At 36.5% G+C, this 23,723-nt stretch overlaps 1 protein-coding gene across 2 annotated transcripts; it reads left to right on the top strand.

Annotated features, from left to right (window-relative positions):
* Nucleotides 1-723: 723 nt before the first annotated feature.
* LOC115995145 (COP1-interacting protein 7) lies at nucleotides 724-15,324 on the top strand. 2 transcript variants are annotated; one of them, XM_031119587.1, is made up of 13 exons: nucleotides 724-1,202; nucleotides 1,859-2,038; nucleotides 2,434-2,554; nucleotides 2,637-2,676; nucleotides 6,660-6,712; nucleotides 6,794-6,852; nucleotides 7,590-7,742; nucleotides 7,893-8,101; nucleotides 9,664-11,255; nucleotides 11,540-12,499; nucleotides 13,544-13,946; nucleotides 14,855-14,920; nucleotides 15,022-15,324. In XM_031119587.1, exons 1-13 carry the CDS (start codon nucleotides 1,144-1,146, stop codon nucleotides 15,087-15,089), a joined length of 3,963 nt encoding a protein of 1,320 aa, XP_030975447.1. In that variant the 5' UTR covers nucleotides 724-1,143; the 3' UTR covers nucleotides 15,090-15,324. The 2 variants fall into 2 exon arrangements, with proteins under 2 accessions (XP_030975447.1, XP_030975448.1); XM_031119588.1 differs by having other exon boundaries at nucleotides 6,797-6,852.
* The last annotated feature ends 8,399 nt before the right edge of the window (nucleotides 15,325-23,723 follow it).

Consider the following 23,723-nt stretch of genomic DNA (forward strand, 5'->3'; position numbering starts at 1 on the left):
GCCTTTGAAATAAATTTAAGTTTTTATTTATTTATTTTATTCTTGGGTGATGTCAATGGTGTTCTTATCTAAAAAAAAATTAGAAAAATTTTTATACTATTTTTATAAAAAATTGAAAAACAATCAAAATATTAATTTTTTTTTTCTATTTTCTTATAATTTTCTAAAAATAATTCACTAAAAAATGTTATTAGGACATTAGTTAAGATTTTCCCTTATTCTTTATGTTTCAAAAACTTTATTTTAATTTTTTTCATATTTGCCTGCTAGTATAATTTTTTCAAATACTAATGTTTCTTAATATTTTATTCAAAATAGATAAGTAAGATTAGATTCGTTAAAAAAAAAAAAAAAAAAAGTAAGGTTAGTTATTTTATTTGACAATAAAAGAGATAGAGATTGAATCTTATATCTTTTATTTCGATAACAAAATTAGTATAGTTTCAAGTCCTAAATCTTTTATTGGATAATACAAGAAATTTTACTATCAGTCAAATTATTATCAATGAGATAGTTCATCCAAAAAAAAATTATCAATGAGATAAATGAGGAAGTACAATATGAAAAATAAAGTGAAACAAAAATGCCAAGAATCAAATTTCTGAGCTGTAAAGGTCAAAATAAAAGCAATCTATCTAGTGTAGTCTTTTTCTTAATTCAGAATAAATAAATAAATAAAGAAAATAAAGAAAAAAGAAATTCATCCCTCGTTGGCATCCTATGACACTCTCTCATAGTCTCTTTACAAATCCTTTGTTTTTTCACACTCACTCTGTCTCTCTCAGTTCAATTCTCTCTCTCTCTCTCTTTCTTTCTTTGGTGGCCATTAAAGCCTAGCTCGGCTTTCGGAGCTAGCTAGCTATGGCTTTCCTCTTTTTTGGTTTTGTCGGAAGCTTTTTCATTGAGATATAAACACAAACACCAACACACAAAAAAAGATCTCTCATTTCGAAGTAAAATTAAATCTGCTTTTGAAGGATGTTCTTTTATCCAATTCTCTGATCCAACTTTTTTAACCGCCATTTGATCTTTCTCTGAAACCAGGAAACCTTAGTAGTCACAGCTTCTCTTTTTACTTCTTTCTATTTTGGGTTTTCTTTTCTTTCTTTTCTTTTTTTTGGTTTCAAATTTGTCTAAAGAAAAATGAAGTCTTCGACTCGGCTTGACTCGGCTTTGTTTCAGCTCACTCCTACTCGAACCAGGTAATCTCTTTGAATCAATAGCTTATAGTATTTATACAGTGAGTGTTTCAAACTCAAACAACCAAAATTTGGATATATTTTTCATTCAATAGCTTATATAGTAATAGTATAATGAATCTATTGTTTCTCTAGCGATCTGGGTCGTCGTGTTTTACATATTTAGATGTTTCTATCTTTATAGCTTTGCCAATTCTCTGTAGCTTTTTTTCTTCTTAATTTAGAAATAAATTTTCTTGTTACTATTTTCATTTTTTTTTTTTTTTTTTTGGTTTACCAGTTTAGTTTTGACTTTGCAATTTTGTATTTTTCTTACGAGTTAAATTTTATTATTTTTAGTAATATTAGAATCTCTGTGCTTTGTAGTTTAGTTTTGTATAGAATTTTTGTTGGGGTTTTTTTTTTTCTTTAATTATTAAATTTGTTCCATAAGGTTTGGTCAAATTTGAAGGTTTATTAGTTGACAAGACACTACGTGTTCAAAGTATTGCGAATAGAGGATAGAATTTAAAATTTTGAATGAGTTTGAATTTACATTTCTTTGTGTGTAGCTGTGTTATTAGTTTCTGTGAGACATGTGGTATATTTTTGCTATGTAAAAATTTCCTTGGAAACTTTGCAATTCTACTATGTCAAAACTAATTTTGGATTTTTGTTAGGTGTGATTTGGTTATATCTGCAAATGGGAAGGAAGAAAAAATAGCTTCGGGTTTGCTGAATCCATTTCTTGCCCACTTGAAGTCTGCACAGGAGCAGATGGCCAAGGGGGGTTATTCGATCGTTTTAGAGCCTGAGCCTGGCAGTGACTCAATGTGGTTCACAAAGGGCACGGTGGAAAGGTATCTACTTTTGTGTTTGAACTTAGTTTTAAGTTTGCTTGTACAGTTTGTGTTCAGAAGTGGACACTTACAGGAACTTATGGTTGGAACTAACATGAGTGGTGCACAGTTTCTATTTTTTGAATTTCATTCTATTAGTCTATCCTCTTTATTTCTCTTTTAAAAGCAAGAATATGCGTTCTTTTCTCTCATGAAAACAAAAGTGCTTCCATATAGCCTGCCAAACCATTCTTATTAATAACTAATGTAATCATACTGATATGTGATGTGTGACTATCGAGGTTGCTATTCACTTTGAGCTTTAATTACCAAAAAAAAAAAAAAAAAAATGTTCTAGGTTAATACTTTGGAGACAGAACATTGCATGTTAGACTAACATATTATGAAATCTATAGGTTTGTTCGGTTTGTGAGCACTCCAGAGATCTTGGAACGGGTCTACACTCTAGAATCAGAGATCTTGCAGATTGAGGAGGCAATTTCAATTCAAGGCAACAATGATGTGGGGATGAATACTGTAAGTAAAATCTATCAGCTTTTTTTTTTCTAATTTCATGCTGTCAAAGAAAGGTCAATCTCAGTTATTTTCTGCATGGCAGGTAGAAGATTATCATGCCAAACCTGTAGAAAGTATTGAAGGTACTGTAGCAAGGGACAAATATGTGTACGTTGCACTAATGTTTGTGTTCTGTGTTAGATGATATATTGTAATTCCACATTGTGATGTAGAGTAGAGTAGCAAGTCTGTTAGTACTGTATATAATACTTAAACTGTAGGTTGTTTATGTATATAGTGATACTAAGCTACAAGTAGCCTTTGTACAGTGAAGTTAGTTAGAGCTAGAAAGCCAGGTGGCATTTCTGTATTGCACAGTAGATTAGTTAGAGGTTAGTTTTTTTCCTGCTTTGTCTCTGCTTCATATATAAACAGCAGAGTTAGTTTATTGAATAATATCATACACACATTCTCAGATAGTTTCTCTTCCTATAGCTTACACCATTGATGAATCTTGATGCGTGTATGAACTCTAACATGGTATCAGAGCTTGAACTGGATCAGAGTCTTCAATTTTGGTATTCTCTGAAATTTCTAGTTCGATTCTTTTCTAGACTCCATCATATTTCTCTTGATCTCTGCACTAGAATTTCTTCTCTAAATCTTGATTTAGGGTTTTCTTACTCTATCAGTTGTGATTTAGCAATTGATTTTAGGGTTTCTATCAATTGTGGGTTTGCAATTGATTTCTTGAGCATTAGGATTCTGTTTTGTTTCTCTGTGATTCAGAATTCTGATTTGTGATAGTTCAGTTCTTGTTGTGAATTGTGATAATCCGATTCTTGTTGTCCTTCTCTGGATTTTGGTTTGCATTCTTTTGGGTACCTTGTTTGAGTTGTGCTAGCTGTTGCATTACCAAAGTTTTTGAGTAGGAAATATGGGTGGTAGTACATCAAGCACTTCTATCCTAACTATTCCAACTGTTCAGCAATGGGAGAACTCCTCTAGTCCTTATTTCTTGTCTAACAGTGATAACCCTGATGTATCTCTTGTTGTTCAACATCTCACTGAAGAGAATTATAGTACTTGGAGTGGGGCAGTTCTTATTGCTTTGGATGCCAAGACCAAAATAGGCTTTATTGATGGTTCTATACCAAGGCCTCAATCTAGTGACCATCCTTACTATACTGCTTGGTGTAAGTGCAATAGCACTGTCTTGGCTTGGTTATTCAATTCAATTTCCAAAGATTTGAAGCCTAGTGTGGTTTATTTCAAGACAGCAAGAGAGGTCTGGCTTGATTTGCAGCATCAGTTCTCACAGGGTAATGGCCCTCGTATCTTTGAATTGAAAAAAGAAATTTGCTCTTTGTCTCAAAAGGATCTGACCATCAATGGTTACTATACAAAGTTCAAGGGACTGTGGGATGAGCTCTCGGATTATAGGACCTGTTCTTGCGGTCATCAAATAGAAGAATGCGTTGTCTTTCTTGATGAGCTTGAATGACACTTATGCAGCAGTGTGGGGTCAAATCTTACTCATGGATCCCATTCCTTCCTTGAGCAAAGTCTTTTCTCTTTTGCTCCAAGATGAGAAGCAAAGAAAGGTAGGAAAGAGGGTCAACACTGAGTCTTCAGCCTTGGCAGTCAAGAACAGTGGATCTTTTACTAAAGGTTCTAACAAGGGCAAGTCTGGTAGGCCTCAGTGCATACACTGTGGAGCTTTGGGTCATGTGGTTGACAAGTGCTACAAGTTACATGGTTATCCACCTGGGTATAAGTCCAAGAACAAGACTCAGCAAGGTGGAAGTGCATCTTTTGCTAACAATGTGGTTGCCACTGATAATTGCTGTGAAGAGACTGTCAATCTCACTAGAGCAGAATACCAACAACTTCTTGGACTGCTCAATTCTCAGAATCACTTTGGTACTCAAGCTCCACAAGAGCCTGCCTCAAATGCACCTCAGGTTGCTACCATAATCACTCAGCCTTCTTTGAATTTTCAAGGGCATGAGATGTCAGGTATCAGGTTTTTTGCACACACTCACCTTCCCAAATTACCTAACCATTCCTTGCAATATTCTGTGTTTTCTTCTCAAGTGGATACTTCACATATTTGTTCCTCTGATTGGATCCTAGATAGTGGTGCCACTGATCATATGGTCCATTCTCTTTAATTCTTCACTTCCATCACTTCAATTGTCCACATCTCTGTTAAACTCCCTAATGGAGATATGGCCAAGGTCACTCACATAGGCACAGTCAAACTAAGCTCCACTTTAACACTTGAGAATGTTCTTTGCATTCCAACCTTCTTTTTCAATCTTGTATCCATTAGCAAACTAACTCAGTCTCCTTCTTGTTGCTGTATTTTTCTGTCACATTTCTGTTTTTCCATCTCAACAATGCACCTCAGACCAGTCACCTCTTCTTCCATCTGTTTCTGCTGAGTTTTCCCCAACTCCTAAACTTTCTGATATTGCTGTGCCCCCTGATGAGTTTCCTGATTTAGTGCATTCTCATAATGATATTTCACACTCCAATCCTCATATTGATTCCACTTTGTGTCCTGCTAATGAGTCTGTTGTTCTTGAGCCTGTGGCTCCTGATATTGTTCCTGTTAGACAGTCTTCTAGAGTTCACAAACCTCCCACTTATTTGAGAGATTATCACTGTAATCTTGTTGCTGCTCCATTGCTGGCCTCAGCTTCACTTACCTCATCCAATGACTCTTTTGCTCAGAGTCCAGGTATATTGTATCCTCTCTCTTCCACTCTTTCTTATGATAAGCTCTCTTCTTCTCACAAAGCCTTCTCCATATCTTTGACTATTCACAAAGAACCTGCTACCTATGCTCAAGCCATTTTGGATCCTAGATGGCAGGGTGTTATGCAAGCTGAAATTGAGGCATTGCAGGCTAATCACAAATGGGTTATAACTACTCTTCCACCTGGCAAGCTTACAAAGTCCTTATATGGACTTAAACAGGCTAGTAGGCAATGATTTGCCAATCTCTCTCCTCCACAATCATTGATCATGGTTTTGTTCAGTCCAAATCAGACTATTCAGTGTTCACTCAAGTTAAAAAGGGTTCCATCATCATTCTTTTAGTTTATGTTGATGATATACTAATAGCAAGTAATAATGTTGATGCTGTGAATGCTTTCAAGCAGTTTCTAGACAACTAATTCAAACTCAAGGATCTTGGTACATTGAAATTCTTTTTGGGACTTGAAGTGGCAAGGACTGCTAAAGGGATATCTCTCTGTCAAAGGAAGTTTACCCTTGAGTTGCTATCGGACAAAGGCTTATTGGCTTGCAAACCTTCAAATGTACCTATGGAACAGTCAGTCAGATTGAGCAGTAGTAGTGGAGATGGAGTGCCTAACCCTTCTTTGTACAGAAGTTTGGTAGGAAAGCTTTTGTATCTGACTCTTACAAGACCTGACATAAGCTTTTCTGAGGGGGAGTGTTAGATGATGTATTGTAATTCCACATTGTGATGTAGAGTAGAGTAGCAAGTCTGTTAGTACTGTATATAATACTTAAAACTGTAGGTCGTTTATGTATATAGTGATACTAAGCTACAAGTAGCCTTTGTACAGTGAAGTTAGTTAGAGCTAGAAGCCAGGTGGCATTTCTGTATTGGACAGTAGATTAGTTAGTGGTTAGGTTTTTTCCCGCTTCTCTCTGCTTCATATATAAACAGCAGAGTTAGTTTATTGAATAATATCATACACACATTCTCAGATAGTTTCTCTTCCTATAGCTTAATCCATTGATGAATCTTGATGCGTGTATGAACTCTTAACATTCTGAGATTTTTCAATCTCTGTCATTGGTTTCACTATATATGCCTTCTCTTTTTATATATATATATATATATATATATATATATTTTGTGGGGGGGGGGGGGGGGGAAGTGTTTGTTAGGAGGGTATGGTATGAGGTGGGATTTTTCTTTACTAGTCCGTTCTCTCTCTCTCTCTCTCCATTTTGCAAAGTTTCCATGTGTGAACTGAGGTTTATCTCAGCAGGTTTTTTTTATAGAATAATCGTAGTAGATGAATTGACTTCAATGACTTTTGTATTGGTTTGTTACTTTGTAACACCCCACAGTTTTGGACAGGTAGCAGGCCTGTGCTTGATACTAATGAGGACAAAGCAATTGTCCTTTATAAGGTGAGTCGGCATTGAGTAACCTTGTTGTCATACAATTGAATTTTGTCAAATTTATTTAATTTGGTTTCTTTTGTTACCTAGCAGCCTGGAGCAAATCCACCTGAAGCAAATGGATCCACCACACAGGAGGGAAATTCGAAGTATATACTATTTCTTGCATATTTTTCCTACGACCACTTAAAACCTCATTTACCATTCTTGCTGCGAGTAATAAAGTTATTATTTAGGGTTTGTACAAGTGATTGTACACAATGTCCATTGATGAAATTTTACATCTTAGTGTTTTGCAAGTCTGTATTTGGGAAATCAGGAATGTCAACATGTTAAGTGCAATCATATGTACTATTAGAAGCTGAGCAAAAAGTCAAATTCATCATATATTCTTTTGCTTCTTCTTCAACAATGATATTTCCTTAATTTGATTTCCATGCTCACTCTGAAAAGGTGGATTTGATTTTGGGAAAATTCTTAAGTATGCGTGGACACCTTTCTTTTTTATTCCCATATCAATTCAATAATTGATGAAATTCTTGTTTTTCAAGAGGACCAATTTAGTCAAGAATAGTGTTGAATAACTCATCGCTTGAAGAAACCAAAAGAAAAAGTCCATTGATGAAATATTACATCTTAGTTTTTGCAAGTCTCTTCATTAGGTAAATCAGGAATGTCTTTAACTTGTTTTTCAAGAGGAACCACTTTTTGTCAAGAATAGTGTTGAATAAATTATCACCTAAAGAAATGAAAAGAGAGAAAAGTAAGTTATGGGTGGCAACTCTTAATGTCATATCTAACTTTGTGAATGTTATGATACTTAATATTTGTCTTGTTTGTTACTCATCATGAGCAATAATCTGATGTTCTTTTTGCTTTGTATTAGAGTTCAACTTTTGAAAGTCCTGGAGACACGCAGAACTGTGCTGCAGAAAGAGCAAGGCATGGCCTTTGCACGTGCTGTAGCTGCTGGTTTTGACATTGATCACATGTCACTGTTGATGTCATTTGCCGAGTGCTTTGGGGCCTTGCGTTTAATGTAAGATTCTTGCCTGTAGCCGACCATCTTTTCATTACATTTTGTTGAGTTCGAGATATCATAATTTTCTCCAATTCACTAATGGTGGGCATGTTTAAATCTTGGGTTCTTTTTTTCCCCTTAATGATGTCAAATTTATCAATGTAACAGGGATGCTTGTTTGAAATTTTTGGAGTTATGGAAAAGAAAGCATGAAACTGGCCAGTGGCTTGAAATTGAAGCAGCTGAAGCAATGTCTAGCCGATCAGAATATTCTGCAATCAATGCATCAGGAATTATGCTTGCCAATGAGGTCAAGCAAAAAGAATATGAGCTGGCTTCAGAAAATAATGGGAAAGCAAGTAGTGCCATAAGTACAGGTATGGGCTCATAGAATAGGAGTTATCCTGCATATATGTAACTGCCTTATTGTCTTTGCTATTATAATGGGGCTCCTTAACCCCCTTCTACTCTTTTCTTCAACTGCTTGATTAAAAAATTAACTTTCATTTCTGAGAATTGATAAAGGTTTCAGTCGCTTTTTATCATACGGATATCTGCACATACATGATGAAGTTCAGATTGCAACCTTGAAAGGGGCCATTTATTTATTTTTTTTGGTAAAAAAAAGGAGAGAGAGAGAGAGAGAGAGATTACTTTGGTCTCATGTTATATGCTGAGAATAGAAGAATGGCACTAAAACTTCATCCTTCGTAAAAATTGTGATCCATTGAGGTGGCTGGTTACTGGGGCTTATATATGTGTGTTGCTGAACGATTGATGGGAAAAATATCTATTCTTTAGTAGCTTCCCAAAAGATCTCAAAAAAGAAATACAACAATCAAGCCTTACTCCCAAAATTTTTGGGGTGGGCTATGGATCCTCAACAGATCAGTCATGGTCAGCCACATGTATTCCTTTTTGCCATTCTATTCTATCGGAAGTAATACTCTATGTTACTTCCTTAATTGACATGCCATTTTTTACTATTTCTACTAGTGTTATTTTTGGTCTTCTTCTACTTTTTTTCGTTCCCTCAATTTGAATCAACTCACTTTTTCTCACCGGTGCATTAATCGCTCTCCTAAAGTGAACATGAACAAACTATTTCAAGCGACTTTCTCTCCCATATTTTCATCAATCGGAGGCATCCCTATGTTTAAGTGATTTTTTCATACGTAATCCTATCTCTTTGTTTATTTTTCTTATCCATCTTAAAATTAACATTCAACTACACTAATTTGTTGAATTATTTCTTCTTTAACAGCCCAACATTCAATACAACAAAGTATAGTCTTATGTCAGTCCTTTAAAATTTTTCCTTTAACTTAATAGGTATTCTATGATCACACAATACTCCTTATGCGCTTCTGCACTTCATCTATCCTGCTCTTATCATATGATTCACATACCCTTCAATCTCCCAATATTTATGAATTATTGATCCAAAATATCGAAAGGTCCTACCACCCCTTCATCTTTGTTTTTATTTTTACTAAACTTACATTCCATGTCCTCTATTTAGTCCTAGTTATTGAAACCCTTTGGATTCTAGAGTGTTTTGCCAGATTTCTAACTTGGGCCATTTCTAGTTTCATTCACTAAAACTATATTATCTGCAAAAAGCATAGACCAAGGGACTTCCTTTTGAATTGATTTAGTGAGCTAATGCATCACTAGTGCAAAGAGATATGGACTATCTCAAAAAATAAATAAGAACAAAAAAAAAAGAACATTGGTATTGGTGAAAATCAATATGAGGTGTTGACAACTTGGCATAGTACCTCCAGACAAATGAACCATGCTATAAACATTTGGTTCTGAAGGGTGACTGGCTGATTGATGGCTTTCTTTCTATGCTATTCCTCAATTATATCCTAAATGCGGTGTTGTATGTATGCCTTCATTTATATTTTCAGTTGGATTCTAATCCTTTGCCCAGATGACAAGCCTCCCGCGGATTACCAACCACCACCTGGGCATTTTCAAGGGCAGTTTCCACATCATATGTTCCCTTCCTGGCCTCTTCATTCTCCTCCTGGTGCCCCTCCAGTTTATCCAGCATATCCCATGCAAGGCATGCCTTACTATCAGAACTATCCAGGGAACAGCCCATATTTCCAGCCACCATATCCATCGGTGTCAGACCCTAGACTCAATGCTGGTCAAAGAATGGGGCGTAGAAGGCATTCCATGGATAGTAGGGATAGCAATACTGAATTAGAAACTTGGGAGATGGATGCTTCAAAAACCAGATCGCAGGATGAAGTGGAGTTGGAGAATGAAGAAGCTTCGCAAACTCGAGAATCAAGGAAGAAGGGAAGCCAATCAGGTAAAAAGCAATCAGGTATGGTTGTCATTCGGAACATTAATTACATCACTTCAAAGAGACAGAACTCTTCGGATAGTGAATCACAATCAGCTTCTGACTCTGAAACTGACGAGGAAGTTGAAGATTTAGAGGCTAGTTCCCTGGATGCGAGGCGTATGGACTCTAAGAGATCTTCCAATAGAAAAGGAAAGCATTCCAAATCCATGGATAAATTGAATTCATCTGATGCTGCACATGGGAAGGATGTAGATGGTGGACACTGGCAAGCATTTCAAAATTATTTACTGAGAGATGATGATGAGGACAAACGTGCAGTTGATCAAGGCATGTTTGCAATGGAAAAGGAAGTTCAAGTGAAAAGGAGACAAAATACTATAGGGGATGATCCTTTAGCTTTTAGCGGACAAGATAAGGGTGAAATACAAGAAGGTAATATGATAGATATGCACAAAATTAGTGGAAAGATGACCTACATGCACAAGGACTCAAACAATGAATTGTTGATTTCTAGAAGAAATGGTCAACCTGGTGATGGCAGAAGGTCTATGGATGTACAGCCTACAGAACTAGATGGAAGACGTGGTGGCTATAGGAGGACTGGCAATGATGATTTTATGATACGTAGCCAGTTGGATTACACAAGCTCTACCTCAGATCCACTTGTAAATGGATTTGATCGTATAAACAATAACTTGGATAGGAAGTCATCACATGATATGGATGATGATTCTTATATTGTTGCATTAAGGGCTAATTCACTAGATCAAGTTGGAAACAATGAAAGAAATGCTATTGACATGTATTCTGAGTTCCCATCTGCTTCTCAGTTGGCAGAAAGTGTGTCGAATAGAGTTGGCAGTCAAGTCAATTATGAACCAGATGGATTGAGTTTGATGCCTGAGCGTGGGACAGAGAAGGAATCAATTGGTTATGACCCTGCTTTAGATTATGAAATGCAGATCCGAGCTGAAGACGGTGCTTCACTAGATAAGAAAAATGTGGCGGTAGAAATCAAGCAAGGGTCTAAAAAATCAGACAAGGAGCGGAAATCAAGACTTACGCCAGATGCTTCAGATAAGAAGACTGGGGGGCCGATAAGGAAAGGGAGGTCCTCAAAGTTGAGTCCTTTGGATGAAGCACGAGCACGTGCTGAGAAGCTAAGAACCTTTAAAGCTGATCTCCAGAAAATGAAGAAAGAGAAGGTATTTTGGTTATTGTTTTCCCTTTTATTAATTTGTTTTGGGGAGGAGGTTCTTATCTCCACATCAAAAAAGTAAAACACTTTGATTGGGACATGAATCATGTAGGCTACAAGGTATCCGTTCAAGTTTTCCCCCTCCCTCCCCCAATCCAAATTCTGTCTACGTGTTACATCAGATATAAGTTATATTTTCTATTGGGGCGTGACTTCAGTTTATCATTTCATTTTCTTCTCTCATCTGAGTTGTTAAACAGATATTTATATCTTCAAGTGTTGCTTTTTCAGGAGGCAGAAGAGATGAAACGACTAGAAGCTTTAAAGATTGAAAGGCAAAAGAGAATTGCTGCAAGAGGGGGTTCCATCCCAGCTAAGTCATCAATACCCTCAAATCAAACCAAGAAACAATTGCCAACAAAACTTTCCCCAGGCTCTCACAAGGTATCAAAGTTTAGTGATTCGGAGCCAGGATCATCATCACCTCTAAATAGGTTCCCCATCAAAACTGCTTCTGTGGGATCCAGTGATTCTAAAAAAGTCTCTAAACCTGGCAGCTTGAATACTAGAAGTCACTCGGCTGGAAATAAACTGAGTCACTCTGTGTCTTCATTGCCTGAAACAAAGAAAGAGAACACTAGTGTTACATCTGATACAAAGGCATCCATGGCACGGATCAGAAGATTATCAGAGCCTAAAATGGGTAGCAGCCATCATGTTTCTTCAGTTAAGTCAAAAAGTACTGAACCAGTATCAAAGACAAAGATATCTGATGGGCCCGAGAGCAAAAAAATATCTGCTATTGTGAACTATGATAAAAGCAAGGCGGCAACCCTTCCAGAATTGAAAATAAGGACATCCACAGGACCCGATGTTGCCAAGAACAAATCAGCAGCAAAAGATATGATGCAGAAGGTTAATGGAAAGAAGTCTTCTACAACATCTGAAGGTGCTAAGCCGAAGAGGAACAACGAAAGCATTTCACATTATAGTGATGGTGATGACAACCCAATAATTGAAAAGACTGTTGTGATGCTAGAATGTGATAAGCCTTCTATTCCTACTGTACATGCATTGGAAGGAAATATGGAGGCGCAAAAGGGACGGTACAATAACGTAGAGATTGGGAAGAAATCTGAGGTGGTGTCAGATTATGCTGCTGTGCGTGCTCCAGTTTCACCATTTACCATGGATAGAGTTGATGGAGATTCCTCTAAACGCCAATCACAAGAACAACCTGTTTCTTATAAGGTATGGTTCAATGGTTAGTCAGAGCCAAGAAGAGCTTTGCTCACAGGTTAACTATTTTCGGTGTCTTTAGAACTGTGATGAACATAACATGCATCTAACTTTCTTGAACAAGTAAGAATAATTCATGGAGGAAATATACCATCAATCCCTAAATATGGGCCAGAATTCTACTTTAATCCCTAAAATTTGAAAAGTTTTTTTCTAGTCCTCCAAAAATTATAAACGCACCAAGTTTGCCCTTTCATATCCTTGAATACAGCGCCATGTGGCATTTTCGAAATTTGCCACATAAGCTAAAATTATGACACTGAGGATATAGTATAGAAGGACCAACTTAATACGATTACAATTTTTTGAGGATTAAAAAAAAAAAAATCAAATTTCATTGATTAAATATAGAACTTAACCCAAATTTATGTAATCGTGAATGTTGCAATTCTTGCTAAAGGATACAATGTGGGAGCTGCTCCAGCTCACAGCTGGTTCATCTTATGTTGATCTTATTACTCTGATTTCTATCCATAGAAATCTTCAAAAATAATCAGTAACATAAAGAATCCATTATTGCAAGCAATGTGATCCATACTGTTGTTCCATTGGCAATTAAAAATTCATCTTATTTTTATATATAATATGAATGTTTGAGACAAGTTGATAGCTACTACTAGCTAAGCTTGGTGAAAATTTTGTTCTATGGTTAACAAGAGTAAGCACATTTCCTTGCGGCTGATTACATGTCCTAGTTGTAATAATTGCACCCTCGGTACTTAAAATTGGTGCTCTGATATGTTTTGAAACCATCTTTATTCTTTCTTTAATCTGAACAGAAGAATGATATTTAGAAATTTGTTGAATTGGAACAAATATTTTAGCTAAATTAAGTCTCTTTATTCTTTCTTTAATCTGAACAGAAGAATGATATTTAGAAATTTGTTGAATTGGAACAAATATTTTAGCTATATTAAGTCTTTGGCAAAAATGAGAATTTCTCTTGATAGTCTGATGTTTCCCCCTTTTTTTCTTTATTTTACATCTTCGGGACAGGTCACAACAATTAATACAGACAAAGAACCTCCAAAGTTTTCAAGCATTGGTATTGCTGATAAACCGTATCAAGCCCCCTTGGCTCGGAATTCTTCTTTGGAAGATCCATGTACTGGAAATTCCGAGTATAGCAAAGCACCACCAGTAAGCTCAGAGATTATGACAACAGGTACAGAGACTGTTAAAGCACTTGTATCTGATTCTAGAAACTTGAGACTGGAAAAGATTCCTGAATCATTGGAGAAACCTCAAGTAAAGGAATCATCAAAAGGAATTAGACGGCTGTTGAAGTTTGGAAGAAAGAATCATAGCTCAGCTACAGGCGAACGCAATACTGAATCTGACAATGTCACTGGTTCTGAGGTCGATGATTCTGGGACAAACTCTGTTTCTACAAGTGAAGGTAGCATGCGTTTACTCCTCCCTCTTGCACTTAGTTGAACAATTTTGAAATGCATTATTGACACACTTTTGAAGTCTACTGACTATGAGATACAACAACAGACAGTATAATCCCAAAACTTTTGGAGTCAATGTGAAGTCTAATAACCATTACTAACAATCACAGTGACACCTAAATTTCAAAACAGTGAACAAAGGATCCAAAAGGTACACAAGTGATTCTACTAAGAACAGAATTACACCATTTGACAGTGGTAATTCTGAGATCATTGGTAGTTTAGTGTTAAAGGGGTACTTAATTTGGTCTTGCTTAGGGGTTTTGTCGAGGCTATATGTAAGTCATGTTACACGGCTTTTGTTTGAGTGTTGTGGTGCCTCTTCCACACCAATGGAAAAAAAAAAAAAAAAACTATTTTAATTCAGTTTGTGCAAAATTTCCCTCCATATTGATTGTGTTGATTTTGTGAAAGTTTTCTTCAGCTGTGTGTTCCAATTCACAGAAAGTTCTCGATTTCTACATTGAGAATATTCCAGTGTTCAGCTAGAGTTACTCTTGTTCTGTTAGAAGTGAATATATAAAAAATAATTTTCATTTCTTTTTCAATTGATTTAGGGCATTCTATCCTTCTGCTTTTTTCCCTTTTATGTAACCAAATTCTTTACTTGTACAAGTAAAATGAATAATTTATACAGATTATAAAAGTTGGATATATCAATAATTGATTTGGCTATACATCTGATTGCAAATAACTGATTTGATTTCAAATTTATAATAATTAAAGATTTAGTGTTACTTTGATGTTAGTCAATCTCAAATGGGAGCTTTAATCATAAGATTGAGCTTAACTTAACCACCGAAGCTGACTGTCATTTGTCTGCTAACCATTATTTTTCTGTTGTCATCATCAGTTCATACATTGAAGAATTTGATCTCTCAAGATGAAACTCCCACAGGTGGCAATACTCCGCAAAAGTGTAAGTGCTCACTATTCTTGCAACCTAAACAAACTTCATTCTTTCTTTCTTTTCCCTGCTGTCTGGATTTGAGATTAATGATTTTATATGTCTTCCTACAGCATCTCGCTCTTTCTCCTTGTTATCTCCCTTCCGGAGCAAGAATAGTGAAAAGAAATCGACAGCATGACAACATGGATTATATATTTGAAGGTGACGGAGCAGCTTGTATCTTTCGACTATTTTGGTTGTGAATTTTTACAAATATCATTGTTGTAATGTGAAAAGGCAAAATTATTAGTGACATTGTTGTTAAAGTGATCCTTGTACATGACCATTCATTTGAATGATAACATATTGTGTAGCTCCCTGTGTGAACTTATTAAATCAACAATAGCTATAAACTTGGATAGTTTTGTTTGAGAGATGCTTAGGGTACTAGTTCTAGTACTACATATTTTACAAACTGATTATTCCACGCATGTCATGCGGACCTACTATCTGTGAATTTGTTGAACAATGGTAGGTATACCGTATACCACACACGTTAGGGTTGACACCACTACATATAGCCAGCCTCAAAATGGATTGATTGTAGAAATTGTAGCACCCCCAGCATAAGTCATATTGCGTGCGTGTTTGGGAGATCAGCGTATTTAGCTTTTTACTGCATAAGTCATGTTGCGTGCATGTTTGGGAGATCAGCTTATTTAGCTTTTTACTGTGTGAGTCATGTTGCGTGCATGTTTAGGATCAGATTATTTAGCCTTTTACTGCATAAGTCATATTGCGGGCATGTTTGAGATCAACTTATTTAGCTTTTTAATTGTTACTTTATGCTGAAAGCGTGTTAAAGTATACTTATACTAAAAAAAAGTGAAGTTTTAAAAAGTAATACATTAAACCTAAAAACTAAACAAATAACTTGGAGGCAAACGAACATGCAAGCTTTTTATCTATAGGTTAGCTGAAATTGCAAGTAGATTATGGTTGCTAGATCTCACATAAATAAACAGGGATTTTTTTTTTTTTTAGGTTGGGATTTGAATTTTTGTTGTTAGTTTCATGATTGCTTTTACCACCGGTCCAACCAACAATGCAACTGAACAGGGAAACTGCTTACTCGTTTAATGTTGCCACTAAATGAAGAATGACTAGAATTATATATTTTCCGAGTCAAATTGGAATTAAAAAATAGGTGTGGCCTAAGGGTATGTTTGGTAACTGTTTTTTCTTCTTATTTTCTGTTTTCCAAATTCCAAAACAATTTTCTATTTTTGAAATTAAAAAACTTGTTTGGCAACTCAAAATTGACAGAAAACCAAAGTTGTGTGAAGGAAACTGAATACATGCAAAAAACTGTTTTTAGTTAATAGTTTAAAAAAAAAATTTAATTTAATGAATTTGTCTCATTTAATGAGTTAGTATTAGAGTTCAAATCTTAATTACAATATATTTTAGTTTTTTTATTTTTTTTCTTCAAAAAACTTTTCTTTTTTTTTTAATTTCAACAAACCAAATATATTTTTTATTTCAAAAATACAAGAAATTTTTTTTTCTTTATATTCGCAAAAACAAGTTTTTAAAAATAAAAAACAAACACTATTATCAAACTTAACCTAAGCTTTTCCACAAGAACTGGCATTCTCAAGTGGGGATGGTAATGGGTTGGGTTTAGTAGGTTTTCTAATATAATTTGACCTTTTTGGTGAGGGTCTGAGAATTAAAAAAAAAAAAAAAAAAAAAAATTTGATTTCAGATTTTAAATCCTTTGGCGTGTGTTTGGTTTTAAAAAAAAAGGTGTATTTACTTTTCATTTTCTTTATTCTATATTCAAATCCTAAATTAAAATATAGAAAAATGACAAAACTTAGGTACAATACCTTAAGTTTTGTTCCTTAGGTTCTCTATTTAAGATTGAGTTATGTGGCTACTTAACTAAAGAATACACTTCTATCCCATAAGGAAAAATCTACATGACAGAATCTTAAGAGGAGAACCTAAGTACTGTACCTAAGTCTTGCCCTAAAAAAAAAACACTTATTTTCACATTTGGTAGCATTTGGTAAGTTGTTTTGAATACATAATTTGGGTATAGAATACATCATACCCGGATTTGGTAAGTATTTTCTATTTAAAAAAAAAAACTCTTCTCACTCATGCACATCACATCACTAAAAAAAAGCAACTTTATGTTTTTACAATATTTACAAATGTAGGGGCGCAATTTGTAACAACTCCAAGATAAAATTGGACTCGTAAGTAAAAAAGCCTCCCACAATATCATTTGTAGAGAGTGGGCTTGAAAGGTATGACCTGGGCATAAGTGAGTGGTTTTAGTCGTAGTTCCTACGAGAAACACTACATGGGCGAGCTTGGCCTTCCTCGCCAAAACTCCCTTTTGGCCAGCCCCCCCCCCCCTTTATCTTTATTTGTTTCGCCTTTTATACTGGTGTCCCATTCCCCTTTTTTGTGTCCACGTGTTGATTTCTACTTTTGGGGTGCAGGCCTGTCCAGTCGACCCATACCTAGAGTGGTTGGACTTGGGAGTTGCTGGAAAGGCGTATGGGCATGGGCATGGGTTTGTCAGACGCCGAATTCCGTATTACTGTGTTGGCTGCTTTTTTCCTGGCCCTGCCCGCTACACTCTGCTTGTTCCTTTCTTTGGGCATTTAATGAAGTGCCGAGGAGGAGGTCGTCCTCGGCAATGGCCCTCCTCGGCTTGGGCTGCGGTCCTTAAGATAAACTGGGCCTGGGCCGAGGCTACACTTTCTTTGGCCCCACAATAGCTCCTCAAAAGCCTGCTGCCCGACTTTTAGTTGGGAAGGAGGGTTTTGATAATGTTGGGCCTACATCATAGCCCGTTCTGATTCTGCACTCCATAAATATTTGCATTTTTCCATTTACTCGGGAGTCGTGTCAAAACAAGGGACGCGCCTTTATTTTTTATTCGCGTGAAGTCTTTTGATATTTCGGTATTCGAGGCGCGCCTTCACGAGGATCTTCAGATCCTACGGCTGAGGATGAGGTTGGAAATTGAGCCCAGTCTGCTTTGTCTGTAGCGTTCCTTGGAAATTTGTACAAGTTAAATGCCACCGGTTTGCTCTGTGTATAAATAGGATAGGGGGTCACTCCCCTTGTATACAAACCCTTCTGCTTCCTTCAGAAACATAATCCATCTGCCATACTCAGTCTCCATTTTCAGTGTCATTTAGCCTCAGGTTAATATGCTTGAGGCATGGGTGGGGATGAAGGGTCTTTACCCGCGTCAGAGGCACCGAATCCTCAAGGTGATATGGTACGGACAAGGATGGCACAGATTCAAGCCGGTTCTTCGCTTTGACAGGGGGAAGATGGTCTTCCTCTTTCTTTTAGTCAAAATCAGAAGCAGGTTCTGGTCATGCCAGATTTTTGGCATGTCAGAAGAAGGAATTTCCGACATCAGCGCCGTCTGCCTTGTCGCAGGCAAATTTTCGCGGGGGCTCCCCAACTTCCGGCTCCCTGCACCTTTTCTTCAACGGTGCAGGCCCCAAGTTGGGTTCCCTGCACCTTTTCTTCAGCGGCGCTGGCCCAAAGCTAGGTGCTCTCTGCACCTTTTCTTCGAAGGTGCAGGCCCTTCGTCGGGTTCTTTTGCTGCCTGAGTTATGGGCATGTAAAAGTATTGAGGAGTGGTTCCCTTACTCAACATCTCGGCGCTGCAGCCAACCTCTCCTCTGTGCTTCTCCTTCGGCTTTATCTTTACTCTCTTGTATTTTTCTTTTTACTTACATAGTTAGCTTTAATGTAAGTTTATTTTAGCTTTTCATTGTACACTGTACTATTCATTTGTCTTAATAAAAGATGAGTTTATTTCTTTCTATATACTTTTCTTTTCTGCAACAACTACTTTGTGCATGAATATTAAATATAAGCTTGCCTCTAATGATACTCGGAGCAGAAAAATGCCTTAACACAGATTCCTACTAGTTCAAACTTACGGGCATTATCAAGTATAACAATGGTAATCCTCAATAAATTAAATTCTTGGAACTAACCGGGATAGCGGCTGAGTGCTGCGCGATGCATGCTAGACCAATGTCCGAGAATGATAAACTCTAAATAATTCATCCGAGAGGGTAGCCGAGCAGTGAGGGACCTCAATTGTGTTTTTTTTGGTAGCATACTGCTCTAAATTGCATCAATCCCTTTGGTACTGAGGGTCCGAGGGTAGGCTGGGCAATCCATTCAGTGTAGGGATTAACTCAACCGTTAATGGGGGAATTCTCCTCTGATAGATCCTAAGGCCCATGTAACGTAGTTTTTCTTTTAAGTACTTGGTTTCCCCATAGGCTTGAGTCCGAGGACCTTACAAGGCCTTGGTTCTGTCCAAAACTTGTAATTTTGCTTTTAAGTAGTTGGTTTCCCTAGAGGCTTGAGTCTGAGGACCATACAAGGCCTTGGTTCTGTCCAAAACTTGTAATTTTGCTTCTAAGTAGTTGGTTTCCCCAGAGGCTTGAGTCCGACGACCATACAAGGCCTTGGTTCTGTCCAAAACTTGTAATTTTGCTTCTAAGTAGTTGGTTTCCCTAGAGGCTTGAGTCCGACGACCATACAAGGCCTTGGTTCTGTCCAAAACTTGTAATTTTGCTTCTAAGTAGTTGGTTTCCCCAGAGACTTGAGTCCGAGGACTATACAAGGCCTTGGTTCTGTCCAAAACTTGTAATTTTGCTTCTAAGTAGTTGGTTTCCCCAGAGGCTTGAGTCCGAGGACCATACAAGGCCTTGGTTCTGTCCAAAACTTGTAATTTTGCTTCTAAGTAGTTGGTTTCCCCAGAGGCTTGAGTCCGAGGACCATACAAGGTCTTGGTTCTGTCCAAAACTTGTAATTTTGCTTCTATGGGGCTTTGGCTTTAGGGGAATTAAATCCTCGGCCGAGCCCCTTGACCCATTTGCGTGGCTAACGCTATAAAGTGTAGCCCCTAGTCAAGAATCATAGCCCCCAACGAAGCTCTACGTTAGTACGCTGTAACTGGCTGGTAGAAAATGACAAGGGTATTGTCTCACACCATCGCCTATGCCAAGACACAAACCTCCCCACAGACGGCGCCAATTGTAGGGGTGCAATTTGTAACAACTCCAAGATAAAATTGGACTCGTAAGTAAAAAGGCCTCCCACAATATCATTTGTAGAGAGTGGGCTTGAAAGGTATGACCTGGGCATAAGTGAGTGGTTTTAGTCGTAGTTCCTACGAGGAACACTACATGGGCGAGCTTGGCCTTCCTCGCCAAAACTCCCTTTTGGCCAGCCCCCCCCCCCCTTTATCTTTATTTGTTTCGCCTTTTATACTGGTGTCTCATTCCCCTTTTTTGTGTCCACGTGTTGATTTCTACTTTTGGGGTGCAGGCCTGTCCAGTCGACCCATACGTAGAGTGGTTGGGAATTGCTGGAAAGGCGTATGGGCATGGGCATGGGTTTGTCAGACGCTGAATTCCGTATTACTGTGTTGGCTGCTTTTTTCCTGGCCCTGCCCGCTACACTCGGCTTGTTCCTTTCTTTGGGCATTTAATGAAGTGCCGAGGAGGAGGTCGTCCTCGGCAATGGCCCTCCTCGGTTTGGGCTGCGGTCCTTAAGATAAACTGGGCCTGGGCCGAGGCTACACTTTCTTTGGCCCCACAACAAATATGCTACTGTATTTATATTCATAGAAAACGAAAACGTTGAAAAGTTGTATTCATTTTTTTTTTAAATCCAAATTATAGGATACTAAATATGAAAACTAAATACAAATGCTAAAACCAAACTAGTTTTTTAGTAGTGGGACCCACTACACTAAAAACTAAAAATAAAAACAAAAAATGGTGCTTTTTTCAGCTAACCAAATAGGCTCTTGGTATTTGGATTTCATATCTTGGGTATCTTTTTTTTTTTAGAAAGCATATCTTGTTGTGAACGTAGCACCTTTCTTAAAAAATCTATTGAAAAAAAAAAAAATTGATGTTTTATATCTCCACTTTTTATTCAATTCAAGTAAAAATAAACATCATATTATATTATATTATATTATATTATATTATATAAAATAAAAGTTGGGTTTAGATGCTGTGGCTGCACCACATGGCTTCACCAAATTACAGAAATTTTAATAGATTTTTGAAAAATAAATATAATTTTTTTTTTATGCTCTTATCTTTTTCTCCTATAATTTCTAAGTTGATAAAAATTTCAATTTAAAATCACTTCTTCAGATAAAGTTTGATAGACACAAAAACTCAATAATTTAATATCAACTTAACTTCTTCTCATCCATTAAGAAAAAAAAATATATTCTTAAGCTTCACACTTTCATAAATTTTTATAGATATATATATATATATATATATCAATCTTCACACTTTCAAAAATTTATATATATATATATATATATATATATCTATAAAAATTTATGAAAGTGTGAAGCTTAAGAATATATATATATATATATATATATTTTTTTTTTTTTTTTCTTAATGGATGAGAAGAAGTTAAGTTGGTATTAAATTATTGAGCTTTTGTGTCTATCAAACTTTAACTAAAGAAGTGATTTTAAATTAAAATTTTTATCAAGTTAGAAATCATAGGAGAAAAAGATAAGAGCATAAAAAAAATTATATTTATTTTTCAAAAATCTATTAAAATTTCTGCAATTTGGTAAAGCCATGTGGCACAGCCTATTTTATCCTTGCAATTTTTAAAATCTAAACAAAATTCTTCAATTTTTTTATGTGTAGTAAAAATTTATGAAAGTGTGAAGCTGAATTTTTTTTTAAAAAAAAGAAAATTATAGGAAAAGAAGATAAGAAAAAAAAAATCTATTTTTTAAAAATCTAAAAAAAAAATCTTGCAATTTAAGAAGATAAGAACATGTGGGGCCAGAGAACTTACGACCCAACCCACTTTTCATTAAGGCCCAGGGCTCTCGCCGAGGAGGGTAGTTGCCAAGGACGAGTAGGGAAAGGCCAAATAGCCTAGAGACACAGCCGAAGATGACCCTGTCCTCGGCATCCCAAGACTTCAAAGGGAAGAGCGACATCCCGTCGAAGGCTGTCTCCAAAATGCCTTCAGAAGAAGAGGCGAGTAAAATGGGACCCACATGGGGGTACAGAGTGAGAGTGGTTCAAGGTAAATACGTCACCTCCGCATTGAATGCGCCCGCAAACGTCCTAGCCATATTAATGAGAAAAGACGCTTGAACAGTGTGGTTTCGGTTAGTGCAACTAACAAAAAGCAGGGGGAGACAGCTGATGGGACAGGTATTTGAATAGGAACCTGCCTGATAAATAGGTGGAGGGTCAAGATCAATCAAGAAGGGCTATATAATGTAAAGACTCGTGCGCCAAAAAGGGGGGGCTCCCAGACGATGGAGTCCTAAACAGGAGAGAATAATAAGAACAAAAAGCTCCTTGGATGAGGTCTAAGGATCGGAGCTACTCATGACATACCGAGATAGATTCTTGTTAAACACGTCAGGTTCATCCTTGTGCAAATCACTATGGAAACCATGACCAACTACCGTCCGGTGACCAAGGCCTGGCCTTTCAAACCCACGCTCTACAAATTATATTGTTTGGGTCTTTTTACGTGTGAACCCAATATCATTTTGTGGTCGTTACAAATTGAGTCCTTACAGAACAAAATATATATATATATATATATACATATAAATTTATGAAAGTGTGAAGCTTAAGAATATATATATATATATTTATATATATTGTGGGGTTAGAGAATTTATGACCCCAGCCCATTTTATATTAAGGCCTAAGGCCTGAGCCGAGGAGAGATATAGCCGAGGACATATAATAAAAGTCCAAATAACCTTGAGACATAGTCGAGGATGACTCTGTCCTCGGCATCCCAAAAGCCCACCTGAAAGAAAGGGCAAGAACGGTATAGGAATAGTTTTGGGAAAAACCTAAAATATCTGCATTGATAGAAAAAGGACCTCTGGACAGTATGATGACAAAGGGCAAAGGGAAAGCTGCCATTACTGCCATTGAATATTCTGCACCTGACAGAACCATACTCTTCAGCTTTTACAACCACCCCCAACCACTTTGGGTATGGGCTGATGGGACAAGTATCAGTTTTGGAAAGTCGAACCTACACGTGGACGTAGGATGAAGGGAACAGGCTAATATAAAATGAAAAGTAAGCAATCCAGAAAAGGGGCTGGGAAAAAAGGCCAAGAACCAGAGCCTCCCAGACCGTATCGAGGAGATAGACTTCTCGAGCGAACATGTTTTAGTTCGGAATGAACACCATGCCCAACCACTGTTCGGTGACCAAGGTCTAGCCTTTCAAACCCACGCTCTACAAATTATATTGTTTGGGCCTTCAAACGTGCGAACCCAATATCATTTTGGGGTCGTTACGAATTGGGTCCTTACATATATATATATATTTCTTTTTTCCCTTAATGGATGAGAAGAAGTTAAGTTGATATTAAATTATTGAATTTTTGTGTCTATCAAACTTTATCTAAAGAAGTGATTTTAAATTAAAAATTTTATCAACTTAGAAATTATAGGAGAAAGAGATAAGAGAATAAAAAAAATTATATTTATTTTTCAAAAATCTTTTAAAATTTCTGCAATTTGGTGAAGTCATGTGGCGCAGCCTATTTTATCCAAAATATTGCAATTTTTAAAATCTAAACAAAATTCTTCAATTTTTTTATGTGTAGTACAAATTTATGAAAGTGTGAAGCTAATTTTTTTTTTTTTTTTTAAATAGAAAATTATAGGAGAAGAAGATAAGAATAAAAAAAAATATATCTATTTTTTTTAAATCTAAAAAATAAAAATCC

Source organism: Quercus lobata, chromosome 6, assembly GCF_001633185.2.
Source record: "Quercus lobata isolate SW786 chromosome 6, ValleyOak3.0 Primary Assembly, whole genome shotgun sequence".
NCBI classification, from domain to species: Eukaryota; Viridiplantae; Streptophyta; class Magnoliopsida; order Fagales; family Fagaceae; genus Quercus; species Quercus lobata.